We start from the raw sequence: 24,414 nt of genomic DNA on the forward strand, positions 1-24,414 counted from the left end.
GTTTATAAATTGCATTTAATGCTCAAATTTCATTGTTGTCTTTTATCTAAGCTTCTAAGCCACAGTACGGTGTGTGTCTCTTCTGCAGATCTGATGGTTTGCTTAATCCTAACTTACGGTGGCTTTTTTCCTTGATATGACACTGATTGGTATATTAAAAGTTAGTTAAATAAATTGAAGATGAGAACATGTAAAGGGTCTAATTTTGTTTTTAGGCTATTAACTCCTAGCATTTGAAATAAATTCTGAGATTGGAAAACCTTGTGAGGCGAAGAATTTTAATAATCCTTCATTCAAGTCGATAGCACTTGGAAAATGGACAACTTGACATTTTGGGGTGGGGCAGATAATAGCAAGTTACAGGAAGTTGCCTAGGTTTTAACAAAGAAGGATACCACAGTGAAATGGTCTCTCCTAGCATTCTGCTTACCCAGATAGCTGAATACTTAAGAGTGGATACTGAGTTTTCTTTCTCTGATAGGAGAGCTACAAGAACATTTTCCAATTATGACATTTAGATAATATCCTACTTCAACCCAACTTTCCTATACACACGAATCTCAGTTGCTAAGGGGCATCCTTACACACAGCTCTGTTCTCTGCCAGTCACATGGCCAAATTTAAGTCTACCGAAAATTTCATAGCCAGAGGAATGTAGAAGATGATGTTAATGAGTTTAAAGGTGTTACTATAAAATTATGAAAGAATGAATTTTATCTTGGCCATGATTCCAAATTGTCAAGTATATGTTCATAAGAACAAAATAATGCTTTCATATTTGAATTTTTAAGAGTGTAAAAACCCAGATAAAGCTCTATGTGGCCCAATTTAGGGTTTTACATCCATCAACTTGTGTTTGTCGTAACCACTGCTTATATCCTCACTACCCGAGAGTAAAACTCAGTTAGTTGTTGGTTAAAGATAATTTTATTCGTTAAATAAATAATATGTATGAGAGAGTAGGCAGCATGCAAAAGTCACACCCACGTGAGCCTTATTCCCTACTGAACTGAATAGATAACTCTTAATGCATTTGTATAATCCCTTCCATAAGCCTTAATAATTATGCTAAGCTATTAAATTAACAAAAGTGTTGACACACACCATTCCTTTGTCATGTTGTCCCTTTCTCTACTAAAATATGTGAACTAAAATTATAGACTTGGACAACAGGCATGGGGCACAGGGTGATGTGGCCTTATTCCAGAGGCTTGCTCCACAGGGCGATCTACACTGTTGTTACATCCTATCCACCCCTGCTGGGAGAACTGGAGAGAAGATACTGATACCGTCAAACAAGAAATGTAATGTATAAAGATAACCCTATTAAACAAGAATCATAGAAAAGGGGGATAATCACGTATGCCTTTGAGCATATGAGAGTTATCTTTCCCTCGGTACCACAGTCACGGTCATATCAATCATCCCTGATAGTGATGCTCAGAGATCTCATATTAAGACATGAAAAGTGTCACGTACAAAGAGAACTCAAACCTCCTTGCTACATATTTACTAGAACACACTGTTTTATAATTATTCCCTCTAGTCCTGCCAGCCACCCGCAGAGGCCCCTCTTAGGGCAGCCCACCTGTGGTTCAAAGCCTTCCCTGGGACTCTAGGGAGAGTATGAAGCTTGACCCTCAAGGGCTTAGGGAATGGATTTCAAATTGAGTGAAATTTCACCCTCAGCGCTAAAATAAGGCGTGTCGGCAATGGTCCAAAGGTAATCTTGCAAATATGAAAGCACTATGTTATGTTATAGTTTAAAGGCTTCTGATGTTCGTGTGCACGGATGGCAAACTGAATAGCAAAGCGCAGAGTCGCATTTGCCTATGGTCCGAAAAACCACAAGCTGGCCAAGGAATCGGGCACTTGGTGCACCAGATTCTTTCTGCTAGAGAGGTTTGAGAGCAGTGCAGACACAGTCCTCTAGCATCTTTTCTTCTTTTTACACTTGTGGCACTTCCGGCTCCCTTCATTTCCTCTCTTGTCTTTTGAGCTACTGTCGCTGTCGCTGTCTGGCCTTTGCCTCTTTCCTTTGGCCCTAGGATACAGGTCAGGGTCACTTGGAGGCTGGTGAGTCCATTCATGGGAGCTGGGTCCAGCCTCTAGGTCTGGAACGTGATTTAAGGAGCAAGGCCCGGACCCGCTGTTGGGAAGTGGAGCTGTCATCTCATAGAAAGGAGGTTGCAGCACTGGACTGGGTGTGTGCCACTGCTGGGAAGAGAAGACACTCGTGAACACACACTCAAAATGCTAAGGCACCTCACACGCACTTTCCGGCAGCCATGGGTGAGCTGGGCTGGGTGTAACACAGCGAGTGGATTGTGTAGGGTTAGGGTCATTTCTTTAGCACGAAGCACAAAGATGAAAGATGCCACAGAGTTTACTACTGCATTGATTAGTGATGTCCAGTAGAAATATTATGCAAAACATTTAATTTGTAGACATACAATAAAAGGGAACATAGACATAAAATAGTGTATTTATTTATCCCAAATTAGGTAGCCTACTGTCATTTAGAACCTATTACCAATATAGGTTCTAAATTACCATTAAGGAGATATTTTTTTCCCACAGTGATGGAATATTAACCCCAGGCCTTTGCTTTTCATAGGCAAACACTACAACGGAGGCACATCTCCAGGTATTTTGTTTTTATTTTCAGGATGAGTCTTCTCAAACGCTCACAGTTTACGCTATATGGAAGGTAAATCATTCCTGGAATTATTTGGTTTAATGTAGGTTTACATAAAATTGTAAAACAGGAAAAAATAGCTTTCTACCAGGTTCCATTTGGTCCACATATACATAAGTCCTTCCCGATATGTGATCCAAATGTGGATTTGGAGTTTTAATGAAAGTAGAACGTCCTAGGTGCTGACAAAGCTGAGAACTCAGAAGGTGTGAAGAGGCACAGCCATCCTCCCATGGAGAGTCACCTCCCTGCTTTACCAAGTACACTGGCATGCTGACTATTCTAGTCCGGTGACACGGGTGTCACAAGGCAGTCTTCCACTCTGCTGGGTCTGGGGAAAACTCATTACTAGTACGTATCTAGCTATATTTTAGAAAGATTTGCTCCAAGAGGGAAAGCCTCATTTTACAAGAAATTCCCTGGGCTTACTAATTGAAAATAGCTATTAAAAAAAACCCCTAAAACTTACATGCATGTTATATATTCACAAAAAGGTCACCTTCTGAATAAAAAATTAAGTAAATAAGAAACGGTCTCACCACTGTCACTAACAAAGCTATCCTCCAGGCTTTGCTGAGCAGGGCTGCAGGACTTACATCATTTTAATAAGACAGAGTTGTGAGGAACTATTCTAAAATCAAATACTGGGATGAAGAACTCTAGGCTACAGTGAAAACAAGTAGCCTTTTAAAACAGATGAGCCCTGTATACAAATGTTATAAACTGAGTGAAAACCATTATGCCTCAAAGCATCTTTGGGAATGGTCGCTTTGATGAGAGTTCAGCACTTAAATGTGACTGGGTTACTTCTGTCATGGCTGCCACCTGCCCATTACCACTGAGCACATATAACTCACTAAAATTTTGTGTGACGCTGTCTAAGCATGTGCCAGGGCAGGTTCTGTATCCACACTAGGTCAGACGTTTTGATGTTAAGAATGGTGTTTTTGTTTTTAATGCTCTTGTAGATTATACACTGGATCAAAAGTATTGCACACTCACCATATTTTGAAAGAAAAAGTACTCTTGAGGTAAGGCAGCACTCATAACCGGAAAAAACGGCACGGGAAAGGAAGGCCTGCACGCCATCTCATCGTTCCTTTGCAAAAGAAGAGAAGGAAGGCCAGCTGAAAAGGCTGAAGTGCAATTGTTTTCTCCTTCGAACACTAGACAAACTCTTTAGATATGTAAGTGGAGGACAGTACTTCCCTGGCCGCCTTTAGGAGGAACCACTTTGAACACATGTGAATAGTGAACTTTTTCGCTGACAATGTAATGACAAGGCACTGCATTAATTTTTTAATTGCACAGTATTTATGCCGCAATATTTAGAATCACATTTGAGATTTTCCAATAAGGGATATGTCAGATCATGTTATGTTTGAGGAAAGAAATACTTGGACATGAACACAGCACACCAAGTGACTTTCAGCTACTAAGAGAAAACATTTTCTATAGGTTGAAAAACAAGCTGGAATTTTTGTCCCTTTAGTTTGAAGGATATCATTATAGTTTAAATAAGACATTATGTGCTTACCCTGTTGCTTTAATATACTTGTTGATGTCTAACAAGTTAAGATAATGACATTCCATTTTATTAAACAAATGCATGTAGTTACCTGAAGCTGTGTGAGTTAATCCTAGCAAAGCTCTCAAAACTTTGGTTAGCAGGTTCAGAAGAGCGAGAACTTCCTTAAATGAGACAGAATGAAAGAAAATAAAATTGAAGAGGAAGTTTTATGGCATAATTACTTGGAGTTTGAAAATTATAGCATTAAGTCATAGAGTCATGCAAAGCTCCCAAGTTGGTGGTTTGGTCTATAGTTTAACATTTGAGAGACTGAGGCAGGAGGATCTAAGGTTTCAAGTTAACCTGGAAAACACAGTGAGATGCTATTTAATAAAAACCAAACCAAGGCGAGTGTAAAAATCTTACTCTTTCAGGACATAGTATTGACTTAAAATTCTGTACTAGTGCAATAAATTTATATCTAGAATCATATTTACATATTTTATACATGACTATATGCAACTAGATGAAAACTGAACATCTTTCAAAACCCATGGACGGATATTGAACATTATACAGGCATGGTACTAAGTGCTATATACAACGTTGTTTTAGTCCACATTGCTGTAAATGTAATATGTCCCATTGCTCAAAATATCTTATCACCATTGTCATTTGCTTCTAGAATATAAGATATGAGTTCCCTGAATATCACAGACAAGAGATGTTGACTTTAGAAAGGCATGCCCCACCAATGATGATGATGGTAAGGATGAGGAGGATGATGATGATGAGGAGGAGGAGGAGGAGGAGCAGGAGGAGGGGGATGATGAGGATGAGGAAGAGGAGGAGGAGGAGAATGAGGAGGAGGAAGAAGATGGTGGTGGTGGTGGTAAGCCAGCAGCATCCAAGGATGCCGGAGAGGTTCTGAGATGGCTTCTATCAGTCCTCTGAGCCTACAAACACTCTCTGGGCTTCTTGTTATAAATGCCTTGTTATAAAGTTCATGGTGTGTGCAATAGATGTCCTTTGAGGCTTCTCTGTTTGAAATTCAGGCCTTAGCAACGTGCATAAGATGGTTTTCCAAGAAAGACTAATTGGGAAGGACTTTCCTGTAGATCCTAGGTACCTGAGCAGTATGAACAAGGTAAGACAGCCTAGCTATATAAAGTTTAGAACTATTTGTTCTAATTCATATACATGTTCAAGTTGCTAACAACTTTTTTAGGTGCTTCCTGGTTAATTCTGAAAAAAAGCATATTAAAATTTTAAGATAGAAGAGATAGATGTGTTTGGTTTGGTAATGTGGTAGGCACTGCCAAATAATTATACATTAAACATTAGATATATACTCTAAAAAAGTAATAACCTTGATATAAAGGGCATATTTTATTGTCCTATAGCAGTGGTTCTCAACCTGTGGATGATTCTCACCCCAAGGGATGGTGACCCCCTTAGGGGTTGCATATCAGATATCCTGCATATATGATATTTACATTATGATTCATAAAAGTAGCAAGATTACAGTTATGAAGTACCACCAGAATAATTTTATGCTGGGTTCGCCAGAGCATGACGTATTGTGTTGAAGCGTTTCATCATTAGAAAGGTTGAGAACCACCCCAGAAACAACTAACAGACTATATGAAGTTCAAGAAAAAACAGAGGCCAAAAAAAGAAAAAGAAAAAGAAAATGAAAACCCATATGCTTAATCTTTACACACCAAGAAAACTTTGACTAATTCCAAGTTACATCTTGTTTTACATGTACTTTATGCTCATTGTAACTAGTAAGATCTTAATGCACACTATCAAAGCTTTAAAATAACCAAGTACTGACAAAAATGTATTCGTATACTTTTATGCAAAAATGCTTAAAATCTGTGCATTTATCTTTGTTTTTTAAAATAAAGTTGTTCAATTAAAAAAAAAAAAAGGAAGGTTGAGAACCACTATATGTGATATATACAACTTAACCCGTAAGCCCCTGAGAATAGGACCAGAAAACTACACGTTCATGATGGACTGCTGCTGAGAGAACTTACCAAACCGATACTGCACATTAATTGGTCTCCCATACAAACGAATTCCATTCAGCAAGGCTATGGCGTAAGACACAGATTCAGGATGCTTGAAGCAGACAAAGCCAAAGGACTTTGGTTTTCCGTCTCTGTCTTTGCAAAGAGTCACTTTGGTTAGCGGTCCAGCCTGTAAAAAACTCAAAATAATTATTTTCTTATAAATCCAAAGGGTTTATTCTTACTCTAAGATAAATAGATTCAAGTTTTATCAAATAACAGTCATAAATAGCTCCACAAATATTGCATCTTCCTAGAAAATTTTCTAGCTTAACAAAAATGATTATGGAAAAAGAACTTATAGATTATAGTACCAATATTAAGAGGAAACACTGTTTTTATTTTAAGTTTTATACATCAACTTAGAGAGTGTCTGAACCTCACATTAAAATACTAATACCTCTTCACAAATATTAATAGCATTTAACTGAAAAGTACATGGGATTGAGAAAAAAAAATTATGTGCTTGAGTTGGGGCCAAAAAGCATGTCGGCATGATGTCATGGGTTCCCCTCTGTTAAGAAACTGCAAAAGGTTCTTTGGGGAAAAAAATTCAACATTGATGACAGGGACTCTTTTTATTGTCCTACACTATATCTAAAACAAAAGGCAAGCTCCCTTAGCAAAGGTTCACTTTTGTTTGTGGCCACTGAGCTTAAAGTGGGTAAAAGGGTGGCCAGGTAGGTGTGAAGACTTGATTTTGAATCATCAGAATGTAAATTGCTAGAAGCTAGAGGACTAGCTAGCCTGGGGTATACTTCAACAATGACAACAACTGTCACAAAGGCAAAAGTCAAGTACTAACATTAGAAGTGTTCTCTGACTTCCATAAACATGTGGCAGAATGCACACCGGCAGGCATGCCTGTGTATACTACTCAGTGTTTACAAGAGAAAATTAACCTATTATGCATTTTGATGTAGTAACACTGCTTCATATAAATGCTGAAAAAAATTTATTTTAAAACATTTAAGATCTGGTAGAGTGGGTAAACTATTCATAAAACTTGAACAACTCAAAAAGGTAACAACTAGAAATATTATTCCATGGTTAGTTATTCAAACAGAATAAAGTCCAACAAATTGCACGTATTCAGAATGCCTAGCAATAAAAATTTGCAATAGGTAATAAAAAGCAAAGAAGCAAAGCCAAATATTAGAGAACACTGTTAACCACACCTGAGGAAAAAGTTCTATCAATTAATTTATGTGCTTGAAGGCTATGTTCACAGAGACCAGAGTGACTCTAGATGTATTCTAGGATGATTATTTTTCACGGTGGAGTTTCATAAATATTTGCTTTTCTTCCATACAGAGGTGCTGGAGCTTGCACATCTGTCTCTCTTCTCTGAATACTTCGCCCAGGGAGTTGCTCATGATCCTTCTATTTGAATAAGATGATATTAGAAAAATGATTTCCTCATTGCTGCCTCTGTTATGAAGACAGCCTCTTGATGCTGTGCCATAGAGCCTCACACTGAATAAATCTGAGCCTACCCAAGCCAATTAAATTTGAGAAAATATGGTCATTTAGAATATCTTCAAGTGGTAATAGTTATACTCAGCTTACATTTGAGGGTAAAGTTTTTTTGTTTTGTTTTGTTTTGTTTTTTTTAAGTGAACAGAAAGGGTGATGTGTAAGCTTATGTTAAGGCAATACATGGTTGGACAGTAGAGAGGTGGGCAGGAACAGGTCTAGGAAGGCAGAAGAGGAGGCAAGAGGCAGAGTTGGATGAAAGAAAAGATGGAGGCAGATGTATATGTTTCTCTCGGTGCATCACTAGCTTGGTGACATTTTTAAGTTATTTCTAAGGCTTTCTATGGGTCTAATTTATCTCATATAGATGGGAAGTTTATATCTTTGTCTGTTGGTTGTTAGCTTATTGTGTAGAGGGTTTGTGGATTGAGAAGTTAATATATAAACCTGTTTGATAAGCTGAAAAAAGTAAATCTGAGAACACAACCATCTTACCTTTCCATGCCTCCAGTTTAATACTTCTAGTTTAGAAAGACAAAATATAAAAAATATATTTGAATTTTAAAAGAATATTCAAAATTAAAATAAATTATAAAATTAATGTAGTAATAAAAGTAAAGGGACTTATTCTGTTTCCTAGTACTTTTTTTCTTCTATTAACATTAACAGTAGGATATACAGAGAAGCTAACAAAATTCTTATTTTTGGGGTGCTGAAGACAGAGCCTAGCATGGTATGAATGTGAAGCAAGTGCTGACCACTGAACCACACTCCCAGTTTTGGCACATAATTTTCAAAAGTAAAGTTCCATGGACTTTTCTGATATTAACAAGTAGATCACTTAAGCTTCGTTAAAGTCAGAATGAGACATTTTTAGGGCAGCTATCCAATCGTTCAGGGTTTGCTTCAGATCATAATCTACAATTAGCAAATTCTCTCTGGGTTAATTGAAAACATGGACTTCTTACTGCTTGACCTGTTCAACCGGGCTTATATTTTAATTAAGTGGGAGAAGGAAATCATGAAAAGAGATGAAGAAATACTATATGTTTGTTGCCTTCTGTGTGCACACTAATGATGCAGACCTAGTACTTACTGCACAGAGAGCTCATGTCTTAGGGGCTTTGTAATCCTACAAACAACCTTTCTTCATTGGCTCCCTATGGAGGTTCAGAACGAATGCTTTCTGGAGAGGCTAAAATTACTCCATTTCTGAATAGTGAGTTTCAAATCATATTAGGTCACAAAATAGATAATGCCAATTGAAAGTGGCAATGGATAAGATAAAATATTAATTTTGTAATTTACATAATAAAAATTAAGGTTTAGGAAGAAAAATCTGCAGAGAATCTTTGCTAGGTGCCAACCCTTTAGCATCTATGAGTAGCAAAGACATCTTTTTTTTTTTTTTTTTTTTTTTTTTTTGAGCTTAGACATAAAGTAAGTTCTTTAAAAATTAGAAAAAAAATTCACTATTTGTACCCACAGGTCACTCTACAAATGCATCTCTGTTATTGTGTCCCTGAGAATTTTCCCTTATTTTGAAAGCGGAAGTCACTCTTTGTTTCTCTCATTTCAGTTGCAATAATTAGCATCATTATATCAACAATAGCAGTGCTATTAGCAGCAGCAGTAGCCAACAGGGCAGACTGTGGCTGTTTTACAAGAAGTTTATTCTTGGCAATCACATTACACTTCAGACGATTACTCCCATTTTACATTTAAGGACCAGAGAGACTCAGACACTGGCCTCACTGTAAACCTCTGTGTTGTCTCTTTCAACAGGTCCTCCCCCCGCCATATTATTTACCTGTCTTTTGCAGATTAGTATAATCCATAAGAAACAGTTTTGATTTCCCCCTTAGGGTCCCTTCTCAACGCTTTGGATTTTCTCTACAATTCTGAGTCATCAACCAATTAGATGAGGGGCTGAAGACACCCCTCCCTCTCTGGCAAATGGGACCCAAGCGTGTGTTTTTCCAGTTCTGGGGGGTGGGGGGGAATCCTGAAGGTCCGAGTATGAAATAAAGTGCCGTGACTCGGGAATCTATCAGCCAGGGCTAATTGACTAGTATTTCAGAAATCACTTGTATGATTCTAGAACAAAAATGCTCTCCCCATGAAAAGGCTTGGGAGAATGGGTGACAGCCAGGATATCCTAATCTCAGGTGCCATTTTCCAGGTTAGACACAAGGGTGCTTACTATTCCGTGAGGACCGTGACCGGGTTGTTTTGTGTTCCCGCAGCACATCCAGGGCCCGGAGAGGCTCCGGGAGCCCTCGCCTGGGGCTGCCAGGCTGGGGGTAGGGATAAGAAGTCGTTGCCCACCCGGGGCTGCAGAGGAAGGGGCGTGCAAGCCGCTCATCCCCGGGCTGCACACTTGAGGTGCCTTAGTGAGGGAAGGGAGACCCGAGCTCCGGTGGGGCGGGGTCCCGGGGCTCCACAGCCGCCGCCCGGCCTTCCCCGCGGACGGTACCTGAAGGAACAGCTCGTAAAGAATCTCTTCCCGCACTCGGGCCTCTAAATTGCCCACAAACACGGTCCTGTCCGCCTCCTCCTGGGCCGGGAACATCCCTGCGGTCCGCAGCCAGGGATGGAGGAGGTGCCGAGGCCCCGCCCCCTCGCTCCGCTTTACAGCGCGGCCCCGCCTGGGCAGCGGAGCCTGAGGCGAGCGCGCGCCAGGGGCGGGGCATAAGGCCACGCCCACAGGCTCCACGGGAACCGCCCACTACCTCTGAGCCCCGCCCTCCCTGGCTAGAGAGACCTGAAGGCTTCACCAGAATGTACACTTGGAACACAGCCTCTGTCTCTTTCTGAACAAAATTAATTAATTTAATTTCTTTTAAAGCAACGTATGAAATACCGTGACTAGGAAGTTGATTTCAGATTGACTAATTTCAGTATCGATGTGCCTAGGCTGATGCAAGATATTAATTTGTTTCCAAAGAGTTAAGAGGGTAGATCAGTAACATCGTGAAATTAATTGCAAGTAAAGAAATGTCTCCGTGCACGGATATTGATACACGAAAGGACTACAATGAAAGTTTGTTTAGCCTTTAAGTGATACCAAGATAGGTCTTTGAAATTTTTCTTTGGGCTCTGAAAAACCACAGAACTCAAGAAAACACTGCGTATCCATGAATCCTTGAGAAATGTTCCCAGAGGACCCTGAAATTGCCCTGGAAAGATCATTCAGTAATGAGTACATGATTTGGTCCTTGGTTGGTGGAGTGGTAGGAATTAATTTTGAATTCAGGAGATGTACTTCTGCTTGGTTGATTGATCAGAAAATTTCTAAAGAAAAGGAAATGGTTGAGAGACTCACAGAAATGAGTCATTACTGGCCTTATCACCCCCACTGCAAGGCAGCCTTTTGCCCAAGACTGATTGTCTAAAACAAAATCCCCCTTTTAAGGGCTTTCTGTTATGTTTTTTGTTGTTGTTGTTGTTTTATAGGTTTATAGATTTTTTTTTCTTTTTGGAGAAAGACAGTCAGATGGGCAGGCAGATGGATCTTGGAGAAGTTGGGGAAGAGAAATATCAAAATAAATTGTGTGAGACTATTTTAATAATATATACATTTTAGGAAAGTCTCATTTCTCTTTTAACTCTGACATACATAGTTGTATGAGTTGGGCACATATCTTTACTTTGGCATTCAGAATGATTTTTTTTAAGAAATAAATTAGAGCAAATAGGTTTATTTTTATCTGATACTTATTTTTTAATTGATTTTTGGCAGTTAGGAATTGTTTGTAGTCCTGGGAACAAAGAAATAGAAATCCAGGTAGTGGGGGAAGCATATCTGTCTAGATCACACAGATGTCAGTAGCTTTAGTAGTCACATTTGGTTACCTTTTGTTAGTATTTCTCAAGTGTGTGAATATTACCTCTCTTCACTTCATCACACAAATAAACACAGTACATTAAGAAGTAAGAGAAGTAAGCATGTGATAGAAAGCAGATATATGTTGTTCAAATGAATGGACACTTGAAACTTCCTACTCTGTGTCCATCTCTGACATATTTGTACTTACTTACTTCAAAAATCTAATCCAAACCGAGATCTTTTCTCTGTAACACTTATACATATTTGGTGCTTACATATAATTGCAAATGTTGTAAAACTTTGTCTTTCGAAATAATTAAAGGTTGTATTACATTGTGATGTGAAATATATTCTATCCTTTGTATGGGTTTGTGAGTTGTCTTAGTGCCTTAACACAATGCTATGCTCTTCTGGCTTTAAATATATTATGGTCTTTATTTTTTAGATTTCTTATTCATCATATTGAAACTCAGCTCATGTGCTTGGATATTTACTTAGAATTTGATCCCAGTAGATAATTTTTCATTTAAGTACATTGTATTTTAAATTTGTATTAAATGCATGACTCTCAGAAATGCAAAGAAAAAAGTTTTGTTTTTTTTTTTTTCTCAGCGTTTACTAGTTCACTAGTCACATATAAAGGTTTAATGGGAGCATGTGAAATAGTCCACAAAGAATTAGACTGATATGTGGGTGAACATAGTTTTGTGTGTATATATACAAACCTAGAGCTTACAGACTGCTAGTTATAAATAATTTTTCTAATTTCACTTCAGTTGCTCATCCTAGAAAGTGTATTCTTCTGGGATTTCCTCTACTGTGCAGTCTAGAATTGATGGCTGCCCCATATAGGTGGTAGCATAAGTCTCTCGTTAGAATTTTCAAACCCTCTTTATTTGGTACTAGTGCTGCATAATTGAATATAAGCATCCAAGGCAGACCCTGACACATTTGTGACTGCATAGTAAATACCTGTTGAAATTACATCTCTTGGAGAAAAGAAAAAGAGCATCTCTATGATGTATTCCAAAAACCAAGTCTATAAATACATGAATATACATATAAATGAATTGAGAATGGAAGAACGTGAGAATGGGTGCTTTCTATAACTGCAAATAATGGTACATATGCATTATTAATCTTCACAGTACACACAGAGAAATATTTTTCCTGTTAGACATTCATATTTTCCATTTGGGGCCATGGTAATGATGTTGAGATGGATTCTTTTATTCCCATTTTTCTGTGCATTTGTGATTTTGTTATGCCGTGGAATGAACCAGCAGTTCTGCAGCACTGTTCTTCAGGTGTCTAATTGTTGACTCAGAGTTAACAGTTTTGAAATCTTAGGACCTGTCAGTGTCTAGCCTCAGACTTGCAATGGAGCCGTGGTTGACCTTGAAGCTATACTGTTCTTCTATCCTGCTCCTGATGACCAGGTTTGCAGCTCATGTATGTGGTATTAGAAATTGACTGTAGAGTCTGGAGCATACTCTGTTAACATCCACCATCCTCAGAGCTTATTAAATACTTTTTTAAACCAGAATTAACATAAATTAATTTTATCCCAAATTACATTCTGAAAATTGACCTACTAAGTAAATGTTACTTAGCTCTTACAATTAGTGTTGAAGTGCTTAGAAACATGGCTGACACACAGAACTCCATCAACCCTGCAATGTCTGTAATTTTCATCACCAACAAAATCTCCTTTATGACATTATGTTCTCTCTTCATGGATCTATAAGATTGTATAGATCCATTGTATAGATCCATTGTATACTCTCATATTGTATTTCTGAGCAAAAATAAAATAGACACACAGGATAATAAAACCATTAGTATATTTGACATATTCCACTGATCAACTGGGCATTAACAACCAAATGTTCTCATATTGAAAGCAAGTAAAATATATGATAATGAGGTAATGCCATTTTATGCTTTGAAACTTTGCTAAACACTGTATTGACTAAAACCCCAAATTCATAATAGCTGGTCAAAATGATGATAATACAATTATCATCCTAAAATAGTTTCATTTTACCAAAAAAGAAAAAAAAAAAAAAAAAACGTAAAATATGTCTTTTGGAAGGTCTTTCTCCTATTCTAAAAGTATCATCTCATTAAAACTGCGTTTTCCATGTTTCACACTGTTTCTCGTTTCTCAAACAACATAATTATACACTTTTCATTTTGAGATTAACAGTTCTTAACAGCTGAGTAGGATGGAGGTGTCTACATTCATTTACATTCTTAAAAACACAGCCTCAGTAAAACTTGCAAAGGTCAAACACTTCAAATTAATGAGTGATTACCGGCAGTTACATGTCCTGGTTTCAAAATAAATATCTCATTTCTGGAGGTTTCTAAACCATCTCTCCTGACCTATGTGGTAAATAAAACATTCATGATTTACTGTATCATTGAATCATTTCCAAGATATATATTTTTTCTAAAAACAAGCTTTGTTTTGAACTTGTGTTCTGTGTATGAACAGTTACTGCCTTTCCTTGCTTTCTCAACATTTTTGCTGAGAAAGAAAATAGAAGAAAACTTAAACGAGCATAAAATAGAAAACTAGTAATGCTCTTTAAATGGTTTTTATATTAAAACCAAAAATACTTTTTATTTTCAAATTTTAGCTCCAAGAGACAAACTAGAATAGAACATTTATAAATATTATCTTTAATCTTTTAAGAGTCCAGACATTATCACCCCCCAGGTCCAACACTTCCTAATCCCATTCCTCCTACCCTGTCTCCAAGAGGATGTCAACACCCAACCTTCCACAGCCTACACCATTTCTGGGGCCTCAAGTCTCTGAGGGGGTGTCTGGTGCGTGTTAGGTGCATTTTCTCTCACTGAGGTCAGCCCAGGCAGTCCTCTGTTGTATATGTGTTGGAAGCCACATACCAGCAAGTGTATACTGCCTGGTTGGTGGCTCAGTGTCTGAGAGATCTAAAATGGCCACTGTGTTTAGGATGCATAATGACATATTCATAAAGCCTAGGCAGCTTCATGGGTGTAGATTTTCTTATTGATTTTAGGTCTGTGAAGAACTCAGTTTATAATCAAAATGATCATAAAACACAGCTTACTCTGACTCTATTTCTGGGATTTCTAGTAACATATTCTAGCCCCCCCCCCCACGCTTTCCACAAGCATATCCTCCCATGCCACATCTAAAATTCTGAGGTTAACGAATGAAGACACCTATAATTAGGTTTTCCATGCCCTCAAACCCGATTTGTGTAGCTGAACATTTGTGAGTTATTACAGTCTTTGGCTTAGACATACTCTCTTAACACAAGCCAGCAGGAGATGACCTCCCTCACCTTTTCCTGCCAGGGGAGGAGCAAGAATCGTTTTTACAGAAAAGCTTGCCAGACGGAGACAATCTTATCACACGAACCTTAATGAATTACAGAACATTTCGGTCAATTCTCGTGTTTCTTTTACAGTCTCTGATTCCAAATGAGAATATACATTTTTCTGTGTTTGATATGCTGGGCAAGATTTGGTAAGTTGTTTATTAATAACTTATCTTTAAAATGCCTATAAAATAACTAATATGGTTTGTGTTATGCCATCATAATATGAAAAACTTGCTATAATTATGATATTTATACCAGACAATATTATGAAGGTATGGGAGTGCTTATATGTGTGTGTGTGTGTGTGTGTATGTGTGTGTGTTTGTGCTTGCTAAATAGAAGCTTTATGCTCTATTTATTTGTCAGAAGATTAATAGCTAGAAAACAAATATGCAAACAGGGAATACATAGAAACATTCAAGAAAAAGGAAATTAAGGTGTAAGTCATTAGTTCTGTGTCTGAGAATCAAGACTTACTATATAACTTGCTTCTATGTCACTTCTCTGAAAAGTCTGACATTTAAGAAAATTATTGAGTAACTAATTTATCAGTTGCAAAGCAAACCAATTACCAATGCAGGAGGACTTCTCTTTTTCTTGTTTCATATAATACAGGTCCCAACATGGCTGATGGCAATAAACAAGAACTGTAATTCTTCTGCTGGTGATTATGGCAATAAAGCTTAATGTTAGGAATGAGACTTTTTACTTCATGGGTGAACTTCTCATTCTTGCATGAAGGAGTTGTTGGTTATGGTTGAACAACGCATTCTACTTTATGTAAATGAAACAGTAGCAGATTCACAAGTCAGGATGAAGAGCTCTCTGGTGGAATTTTGTGGATGATTGTGTTTTTTATGTCCTCTATAAATTTGTGACTGTGCACTTGAAAAACCATAATATACCAAGTAGAAATTAATATCTTTGTTTTTAAGTTGCCTATTTTAAATACTCCTAGTTTTGGGGATGTTTGAGCTTCATGTTCAAGTAGATAGTCTAGGCAGTATGCGTAGTTTATATTGTACATTTTACTCATTGACATTTTTTTTAAAAGGGTAGTTTAGGTTTGTGATACAGGGTATCTTGACTGAATAGCTAGAGAATCTTGAACTCTATACTACTGGACTTACTTCTCTTCTTATATGATAGTCCAGAGCAATGTTGATAGCATAGTTTGCACATTTCTGGTCCAGGCTCAAAGATTTTGGTTAGAATTTTGGCTAAGGTTAGCCAGCTTTCTAAGTTCTCCACAGGAAAAATAGAGTTATATTTGGTAAATATGTTTGGTTTCTGTTGAAAGTTTAGCTCGTTTATGACAATGACAACAATAAAATAGTAAAATTAAAATAAAATTAGTAAGATGATTTAAAAGTATTTACAGAATACAAGACAAGCAGAAAGGTAGCTAAACAGATTGTATAAAGATATTTATTTGTATGCTTATTCAAATTATATGCAAATATATTTTTATATTACATTTACTTACTACTAAAATTTCAGTTTTGCTGTCACTGTTATTATTGTAGCAAGAAAAGGAAAATATTTTTCTAAAAGGGTAGATAATAAATAGTGGAAATTTGTGAATCAATGTTTAGTTTGTTTTTAGTTCTGCTATCTGACAGTGAATGCAGTTTTGGATTCACTGCAAACAGACCATTGTGGTTTTATTCAGAAAGCTTTATTCAAGAATATCATTGAATTAGTTTTAATTTTCAAATATCACAAAAATGACATTTCTTTCTACTCATTTAAAAATATAAAGTTATTCTTAGGCTACTGATAATATTTGACTTTGGTGCAATGGTTTGTGAATTCCTATGATTAGAGTCAATTTTTTCCCCTAAAATTATAGCCCGTGATCTAAGCTTTATAGTTCAGATAGGAATTTGGTTAAAATAAAAACAAATCTTGCAGGCTATTTAGAACAAGTAGAGTTTGAGGGGGAATCAGAGGAAAACAACTTGGCTATTTGTAGGATGTGTGCATGGTTCAGTTGCTTTCCTTGTTGGATCTGAGCATCCTGAATTTTTTAGCTTCTACATCTCTAAATGGCACACAGCAGATAATCTGTTCTCAGCAGCTTCCAAGTGTAAGAATGAGTTTGAAGTCAAAGATTCTACTAGTGGTAGATAGAGACCTGTTCTATTACCTTATTCAGTGAGACATCCAGTTAAGTGAAATACTCAAGCAAATTGTGTCTAGAAGAGGATACGTGGTAGTGACATAAGGTGCTGAGGAATAATGATTTTGGGGTAGGGGGTCTTCCTCTGTGTCCTTCTTCTTCTATGCAGGATTCTTCTATTATTAAAAGAACCCATGTAATTTAGTCACCAATACCAATTGAACTAGCTTAAACTAATTTATGATCTCCTGTCACTGAATCCAAGTACTTAAAACTTATTACCAGATAGGCTCCTTTTAACTTTAGCTTGTGAAAGAAAAAAGCCACTTAGCCTGTTACTCATTTCTGAAGTATCTGCTTGGGTCACAAGTTCTGCATGAGCTTCCTTCCCAGGCACAGGCCAATTGAGCCCTCAAAGTGTCCGGGGATAAAGAACATTCTTGGTTGTGTACTAGAATGAAGAAAACACCAAAAGGAACAAATAACACCCCCCCCAGTGAAATTTAAAACCAAAATCCCAAAAATTAGTTAGTGTAGAAAATAGCTTACAAAAGAAAATAATGGAGAACTGGTAACTATAAATTAATTTATGGAGATATTAAAGAAAATATTTATTTGTTTGTTTCTGGATTCTTAAAATTATATAATTTCCACTGCTTATATAAGCAAACCATTTATTTCATATGACAGTTATCCAAAATGTACTTATTTTTTGTTTCTATCCTCATATTTTTAAACTAGAGCTAAATGTCACACACTATAAAAAATAATGACTAATAGTAATGATTGGTAAAACAATTCATACTGTGGCAGATGACTTTATTCTTTCTTACTTTTAACAAGATAATTGCTACTAGGATTTCATAATTTTAATAAGCCATACTTCTATTTTCATATATGAGGGAGTAGTAATTAAAATATGGTCTTTTGGTCTTATTGTATGGTATTTTTTTTATCAGATTACGTAACAATTTTGAATTTAGATTGTTGTCTGAGTAATGAATAATCTACATTTTTGTAGCTTATGTGTGCCTGTTGGTTTGTATTTCACATTAGGTTAACTACCTTGGAGTTTTAAGATGACTTAAAGCTAACAGTGGTATATACCTGTAATTCTAGCATTTAGAAGGTTGAGGTTGACTAACCACTGAGACTAGCTCATGACCATCCTAGGGAAATAACTGAGACTCTTGTCTAAAGGAAGTAAATGAGTGTACGTGCATACGTACAGCTTTATATTTGTATTTTCTTTTGCAGATTCTTAGATCATTACTAGCCCATGTCCTTTGGAAGTTTACTTTATCAAAGTATACTTAAGTGCAGCGAAAGGCATAGATACAGCTGAACACATTGATGCATGTTGAAAACTATATGTACCATATTTTACAAGATATTAAAAATCATATCAATTAAGAGGTAAAAGATTTCTTATACCCAAATTATCCTATACCCTTGGCAGTTAATTTCTTTTCTACTTCTGATTTTGTGTAACCTAGGCCTATTTTCTGATATTCTAGATTAAACAGCCCTTTTCTAGAGTTTCATGTAAGGGATTGTTTTTCATTTTTCTAAACTTTTCTATATCTTCTACTTGACCAAGTTTGTCTATGCACTAATAGTTTTTTATTATTATTCTTCATTTGGGAACCAATACATTATACAAACTGTAAGAACACAACAGATCATTTGTTTCCTGACTGACAGATAGGTTCCTTCAAGAATAAGATGTTTATGGGAAGCATGCTGTATGAACTTACACATGCTTTCATGGGGATATGTTGTCAATGATATGGTTTAATGAGGTACATATTTTTACTGTGGTGATCTGATTACAGTGAATATGACATGCCCAACAGACAATAATTCACAGATCTTCTCCCGGGTTTCAGATCTTACATTTTTTTTCTGTCCCCTTTCATCCCATGGAGAAATATTCATATTTCTTAAATATTTATGAGATGATATAATGTCCTTCTTAGGACCAAACATCATTTTTCTAAGTACTGTGAACAATTGTGCATTGCTGTATTTTCACCATTTATTGTAAAGTGAAGCCCTCATTGATTGAGGTTAAAAGTAGCATTATAGGTATAAATGAACATATTTAGAAATTTAGAAAGCAGCTTATCAATTTAGCCCAACTGCGGTAGTTAGATCCCCTTTTGGGCCTAAGGTCTCTCTGCTCATAGAGTTTTGGATGGGTCTATGCTACTAGACATGAGTTCCTTATTTTGGACAGAACTTCAAGTCCATTCAGAGAGAGCAGGTATTTACTACCATAACAGCGGTGCCACTGTTGCACAAAGTTAGTTCATTTTCCCTGGTGGATTGGTATTGGTGCTCAGAGGGTTCAGAGTGGAATAAAGAGTGTTGGTGCCTCTTCTTCCCAAGTAGCTGCTTAGCACTGCCTGGCACTATGAGGGAGAAGTAGTAGCAAGGAAATTTCCGCAGAACTAGCTTAATTTCTCTGTATCTTCCACCCACAGGCTATGATGCCTTTTACAATAACATCGTATCAACTAGGTCTGTTGGACAACCATGGGAAATGGGAACACCTTCTGTTCCTCTGGGATACTCTGGGACCTCCTTAGACAATAGCTTACAAGGAACTATGACACATCCAGCATTGGGATTTGGGAACCACATTTCTAGCCTTACATGATAACTCTTTTCTTCCCCTAACCTCATGCCCCCAGTGATTTAAAATATTTTATAGTTTTGGAAACAAGAATGGGAATCGTATAATACCTTCAGTTGAGGATGTACCTAATTTTCTCTTTTTCTTATCATTGTTCATTTATCAGTAGTTGATGTACAACAGAATACAGGTCAATTGTGTTGGTAACTTTCTGGGTGATTCAGCTTTTTAACATTAAAAGTTAAACCAACATTTGCTTTCAAAACCGCTCTTGGTATTTTAGTCATGTCTCTATAAATCTAACATTTTTGCTTAAAATGAAAGCATGAGGACCTGTGTTTGAATTCCCAGTACTCATGAAAAAAAGATGGGAATAACTATGAGTGACTATAATACCCAGAGTAAGGGCCAGAGACAGTAGGTTCCTTTGAATGTCAGTTTAGTTGAAATGTCTAGTCTTTGGTGGGTTAGTCACTGGGAGCTTTGGGGGCGGAGGGGTAACTGGTTGCTTGCCATTATTGTTTTTTCTATGGGGTTGCAAACTCATTCAGCTTCTTCTGTCCTTGCCCGAACTTCTACACTGGGGTTACCAGGGTCAGTCCAATGGTTGGCTGGGAGCATCTGCATCTGTATTGGTCAAGCTCTGGCAGAGCCTCTCAGGGGGTCAGCTATACCAGGCTCCTGTCAGCAAGTGCTTCTTGGCAAAAGCAATAGTGTCTGACTTTGGTGTCTGCAGATGGGATGGATCCCTAGGTGGGGGGCAGTCTCTGGATGGCCTTTGCTTCAGTTTCTGTTCTATTCTTTGTGACTGCATTTCCTTTTGACAGGAGGAATTCTGGATTATTATTTTTGAGGTGGGAGGTTGCTTCATCCTTCAACCCAGTGTCATGCCTATCCACTGGATATGGTCTCTACAGACTTTATCTCCTCTTCGTTGGGTATTTCCACTAATGTCCTCTCTGTTGGGTCCTGGGAACCGCTTGGTTCCCTGGCATCTGGGAGTTTCTTATGGCTACCTCAAGTCCCCCATCCCCACTGCTACGCATCTCTTTTTAACTTCTTTACCCTCTATACGTCTCCCCATCTCCACTCATATCTGAACTGGTCCGTTTTCCCCCTCCTCTCTATCTGGCATCAATGGAAGGGGATCCCCTTGGTCATATGGATGCTCAGTGACCCCGTGTAGGGGATACTAGAGCTCTGAGACTGGAGTGGTTTGGTGCGTGGGGAAGCACCCTCATAGAGGCAGGGAAATGGGATGGGGGTTTGTGGAGGGGAAACTGGGGAGGTTGATAATATTTGAAATATAAATAAATAAAATAACCAATGAAAAAAAAAAAGAAAAATAATCTAGCTCTTGGGTTAGTGAGGTGTCCCGCCTCAAGGAAGTCAAATTGAGAGTAAGAAAAGCTGTTTCTATATGGTCTATACACATGGGCGTTTGCAGCCATACAATGATGGATATCACACATGTGCATGTGCACACATACATTACCATAGCAGTAAGTGTAACATCATCATTTGTGAGTACTATTTTTTAGGAAAGGTGAAAGATTATTAGTCCCCAAGTATTTCCATTGAAAGTCTCATTCTCTACACTTTAGTCTCTTTGATGAATTGTTCAAAAGGAGACACTTTGGAGTTACCACTATCCTGTTTGTAATCAGAATATTCCATCTTCACATTTTTAGGGCATTTAAATTTTCCATCGAAAGTCAATGGCGATTCTCCAAATTCCGGTGAGTCCATTTGAGTAATTTTTCTCTGTGTTGTGGTGAGTTTGTTGAGTTTGCAAAAAATGCCATCCAAACACGTCCTGAGCTGATAAAGAAGCCCTCCTCTATTCTTCCAACAAGTGACAGCTCTCACCAAACAGCAGCAAGTTTTAATGGTGGGATAATTTTTTAATATGTAAATATATTTCTGTATTTCACAATCAATGTTATCGTTACTGCTGTCCTTCCCACTTGATTACTAATAACAATGATTTATGTCAGACCTAATTTATTTTATTATAAAAGAATGTTTGTGATTTTTAGCCTATGCCATTTGTTCATATTTGTCAATATTATTTCTATTACATCTTGTTCGGGAAGTCTTTTTGCCTGATTCATGGACAGCTTTAACATTAGAGTAGTCCAGTAAACCATGTTTCAGTGCAAATGAAGAAGAATTCTTATTCAATTGTATAATCTTATACCAACAAAACTGCAATGGTACCCTAATGTTCAGACTGACTTTTTTATCTTTCCAGAGAATAAAAGACCATGTCTTAGTTTCTCAAAGTTGAGTGCAATGAATTCCTTAAGAGATTTATTTTATTCCAAAGTAAGGATAAATCTGCTGATGTACTCAAGGGACAATGCCAATTGTGCCGAACCACTCTTTGAGTCTAATAACTCACTCAATTCCCGTTTCAACCCATCAAAGAAAACCGTCTGGATTATTCATGGGTACAGACCACTGGGCTCCACCCCACAATGGCTGAATAAATTTACTAAGCTCCTTTTGGGTAAGGAAGATGTGAATATCATTGTTGTCGACTGGAACCTGGGCGCTACAACTTTCATTTACAGCAGAGCAGTTAGAAATACCAGAAAAGTTGCCGAGATCTTGAGAGAGTCCATTGACAATCTTTTGGTAAGTTTGAAAAATGGAAGGCAGACATGTGATGCAGTGTATGCTTTGTTATGTGATACCACAAAATCAATACTATTTCCATAGCAGTTGGAGCATTAACTTAGACTTAGTAACTTTAGGGCATATATTGTATACTATAAATAGTAATTCCACATTTCATTCATATTTTCTAAATATGAGAAACCTTTTTATTTTAAACTATTAAAATTTTAAAGTTCTTTCAAACTCTGAATTTGGACCAAAGTAGTGATCTTATGTGAGTTAGTGGACGGTATGGTAATGTCTGTACAATTTTTTCTAGTTTCCTTTTCTAACATCAGTCTGATAAGATTGTTGTTGGTAAATATGAGAGAAAAGAAGCCGAGGAGGAACTTTACTCTGACATCCCTGAATATAGCTCTCAGTTTCTGTCAGGTCTGCTCAGGTTTGGCATGAATCTACTAAATTCAAGGTTACTTATAAGGTCTTTTATTTTTGAATAATTATTGTTTAGTAGGCCAACATTTATGGGATAGTAAACACTTTATGGTAGTTCTTTTTTTTTTCTGAAAATTGGTGATAGTAAGTATGTCAGAGAAAGACAGATCATATTCGATTTCTTGGGATGTTCTGGGTTTTGAAGTCTACACTTTAGTTGAAATGAACTTGCTAAGTTGAACAGGCATAACGTCAAAGCATCCACACCAGGGTTCAGTCTGGAGAGCATCAAAGCTCGAGCCTGTCACCTCTCATCCATGTCACCATGAACAGCCACTTTACCTCTCTGGCAAATTTCTTTGTTTATCCATTAGAAATAATGAAACTTTATTGTCTGCCCCATGAATATTAAATTAATATAGAGACATGGTACTATATGTATGCAGATATTTATAGGATTCATCGGCACGTGACATATTCTAGTAAGTGAATCAAATATTTATTATTAAAATCTTTAATTCTAAAAACATTGTGACCTGAGACAGAAGTTGAGATAATGCATTTGTCATACTGTGGAAAGTGTGAGTTAGGCAGAAAATTTTAGGGAAAAAAAATCACAGCATTTTGCTTGCAAAGTATTTAGAGGAGTTGGGAGAAAAGTAATTTTGTGGTTGGGAGAAGTTTTTCTGAGACATTGTATTGAGGAATTTGAAAAACAGAGTTGCTTTTTTGTTGGGAAAGTCCCATCTTGCTCTACCATAGTGGTGAAAAATGCCCATCATTTTATAAGCTTCAAGCATTACAAAATCAAAAAGTAATCTGGACCATTACTACTAGCTCCCTGGGAGTCTGCAGGAAAATATTCACCCAGAGAGCTCTCAAGGCTGTCTACTTGAGATATACTAGACACCCACACCTTGTCCTTCAATTATTTTGCTGAACTACCTAATCTGTAGTCCCTGTACCCACCTTAAATCCACAAGCTTCATTTTAGCATTTGAAAAGCTAGAAGTTCTGCTAGGGGGTTGCTACAGCCTGAAGAAAAGACAGAAGGTCAGCATATATCTTGTAATCAAACAGCTTCAGGCTTGGGTCTTAGTCCATTTGAGCCACTGTGTAACAAACACTTTACCTACCTTATATACAAGCACATTCATGTCTCACAGACCTTGTGGAGCCTGGGTCCTTACTTTGAATCTTTTTTTTCTGATTCATTGTTTGAATCTTTTTTTTTTTTTTTTTTTTTTTTTTGCCATTCTCACAACATGGAAAATCCAAATGAGCTTCTTTAAGTCTCCTCTGTAAGGACATTAGCCCCATTCTTGAATGTCCCAATGGTGTTATATCACTTTCTCTGAGTCCTACATTCAGCAGAGGCCATAGCATTAAGGTATAGAATTTCAGCATATTAATTTTCAGAGGCACAAATATTCAGTCTTCAGTGACTTAGAATACATCTTCTTTATATGTAGCTTTGTATACGTCTTTAACTTCTGTTTTCTTAGTAAAACAGATATTTAACAGAATATTATTTAGTTAATACTTAATTTTAGCATAGGCTAAGTTTTAAATAATAGGATGGATATGACTAACTTATGGCAAACATGAATATTAAATATAAAGCATAAA

At 37.1% G+C, this 24,414-nt stretch overlaps 2 protein-coding genes across 2 annotated transcripts in view; one reads left to right on the plus strand and one right to left on the minus strand.

The window, feature by feature from the left end:
• Nucleotides 1–2,126: 2,126 nt before the first annotated feature.
• Nucleotides 2,127–10,334, minus strand: RBM11 (RNA binding motif protein 11; the record flags this gene model as incomplete). Its single annotated transcript, XM_080919560.1, is given in 6 exon segments — nucleotides 2,127–2,168; nucleotides 2,172–2,217; nucleotides 3,701–3,741; nucleotides 3,745–3,797; nucleotides 6,254–6,416; nucleotides 10,239–10,334. Coding segments are annotated over 6 exon segments (441 nt in total).
• A 4,734-nt stretch (nucleotides 10,335–15,068) lies between these two features.
• LIPI (lipase I) overlaps nucleotides 15,069–24,414 on the plus strand; it is a gene marked incomplete at both ends in the record, with an annotated part of 32,733 nt that continues 23,387 nt past the window's right edge. Inside the window, 2 exons of the mRNA XM_080919230.1 lie at nucleotides 15,069–15,114; nucleotides 21,983–22,368. Coding sequence (XP_080775356.1) covers nucleotides 15,069–15,114; nucleotides 21,983–22,368 — 432 coding nt within the window. The remainder of the gene's footprint in view (nucleotides 15,115–21,982; nucleotides 22,369–24,414) is intronic.

The sequence above is a fragment of the Micromys minutus genome (genome assembly GCF_963924665.1).
Source record: "Micromys minutus genome assembly, chromosome: 7".
Classification (NCBI taxonomy): Eukaryota; Metazoa; Chordata; class Mammalia; order Rodentia; family Muridae; genus Micromys; species Micromys minutus.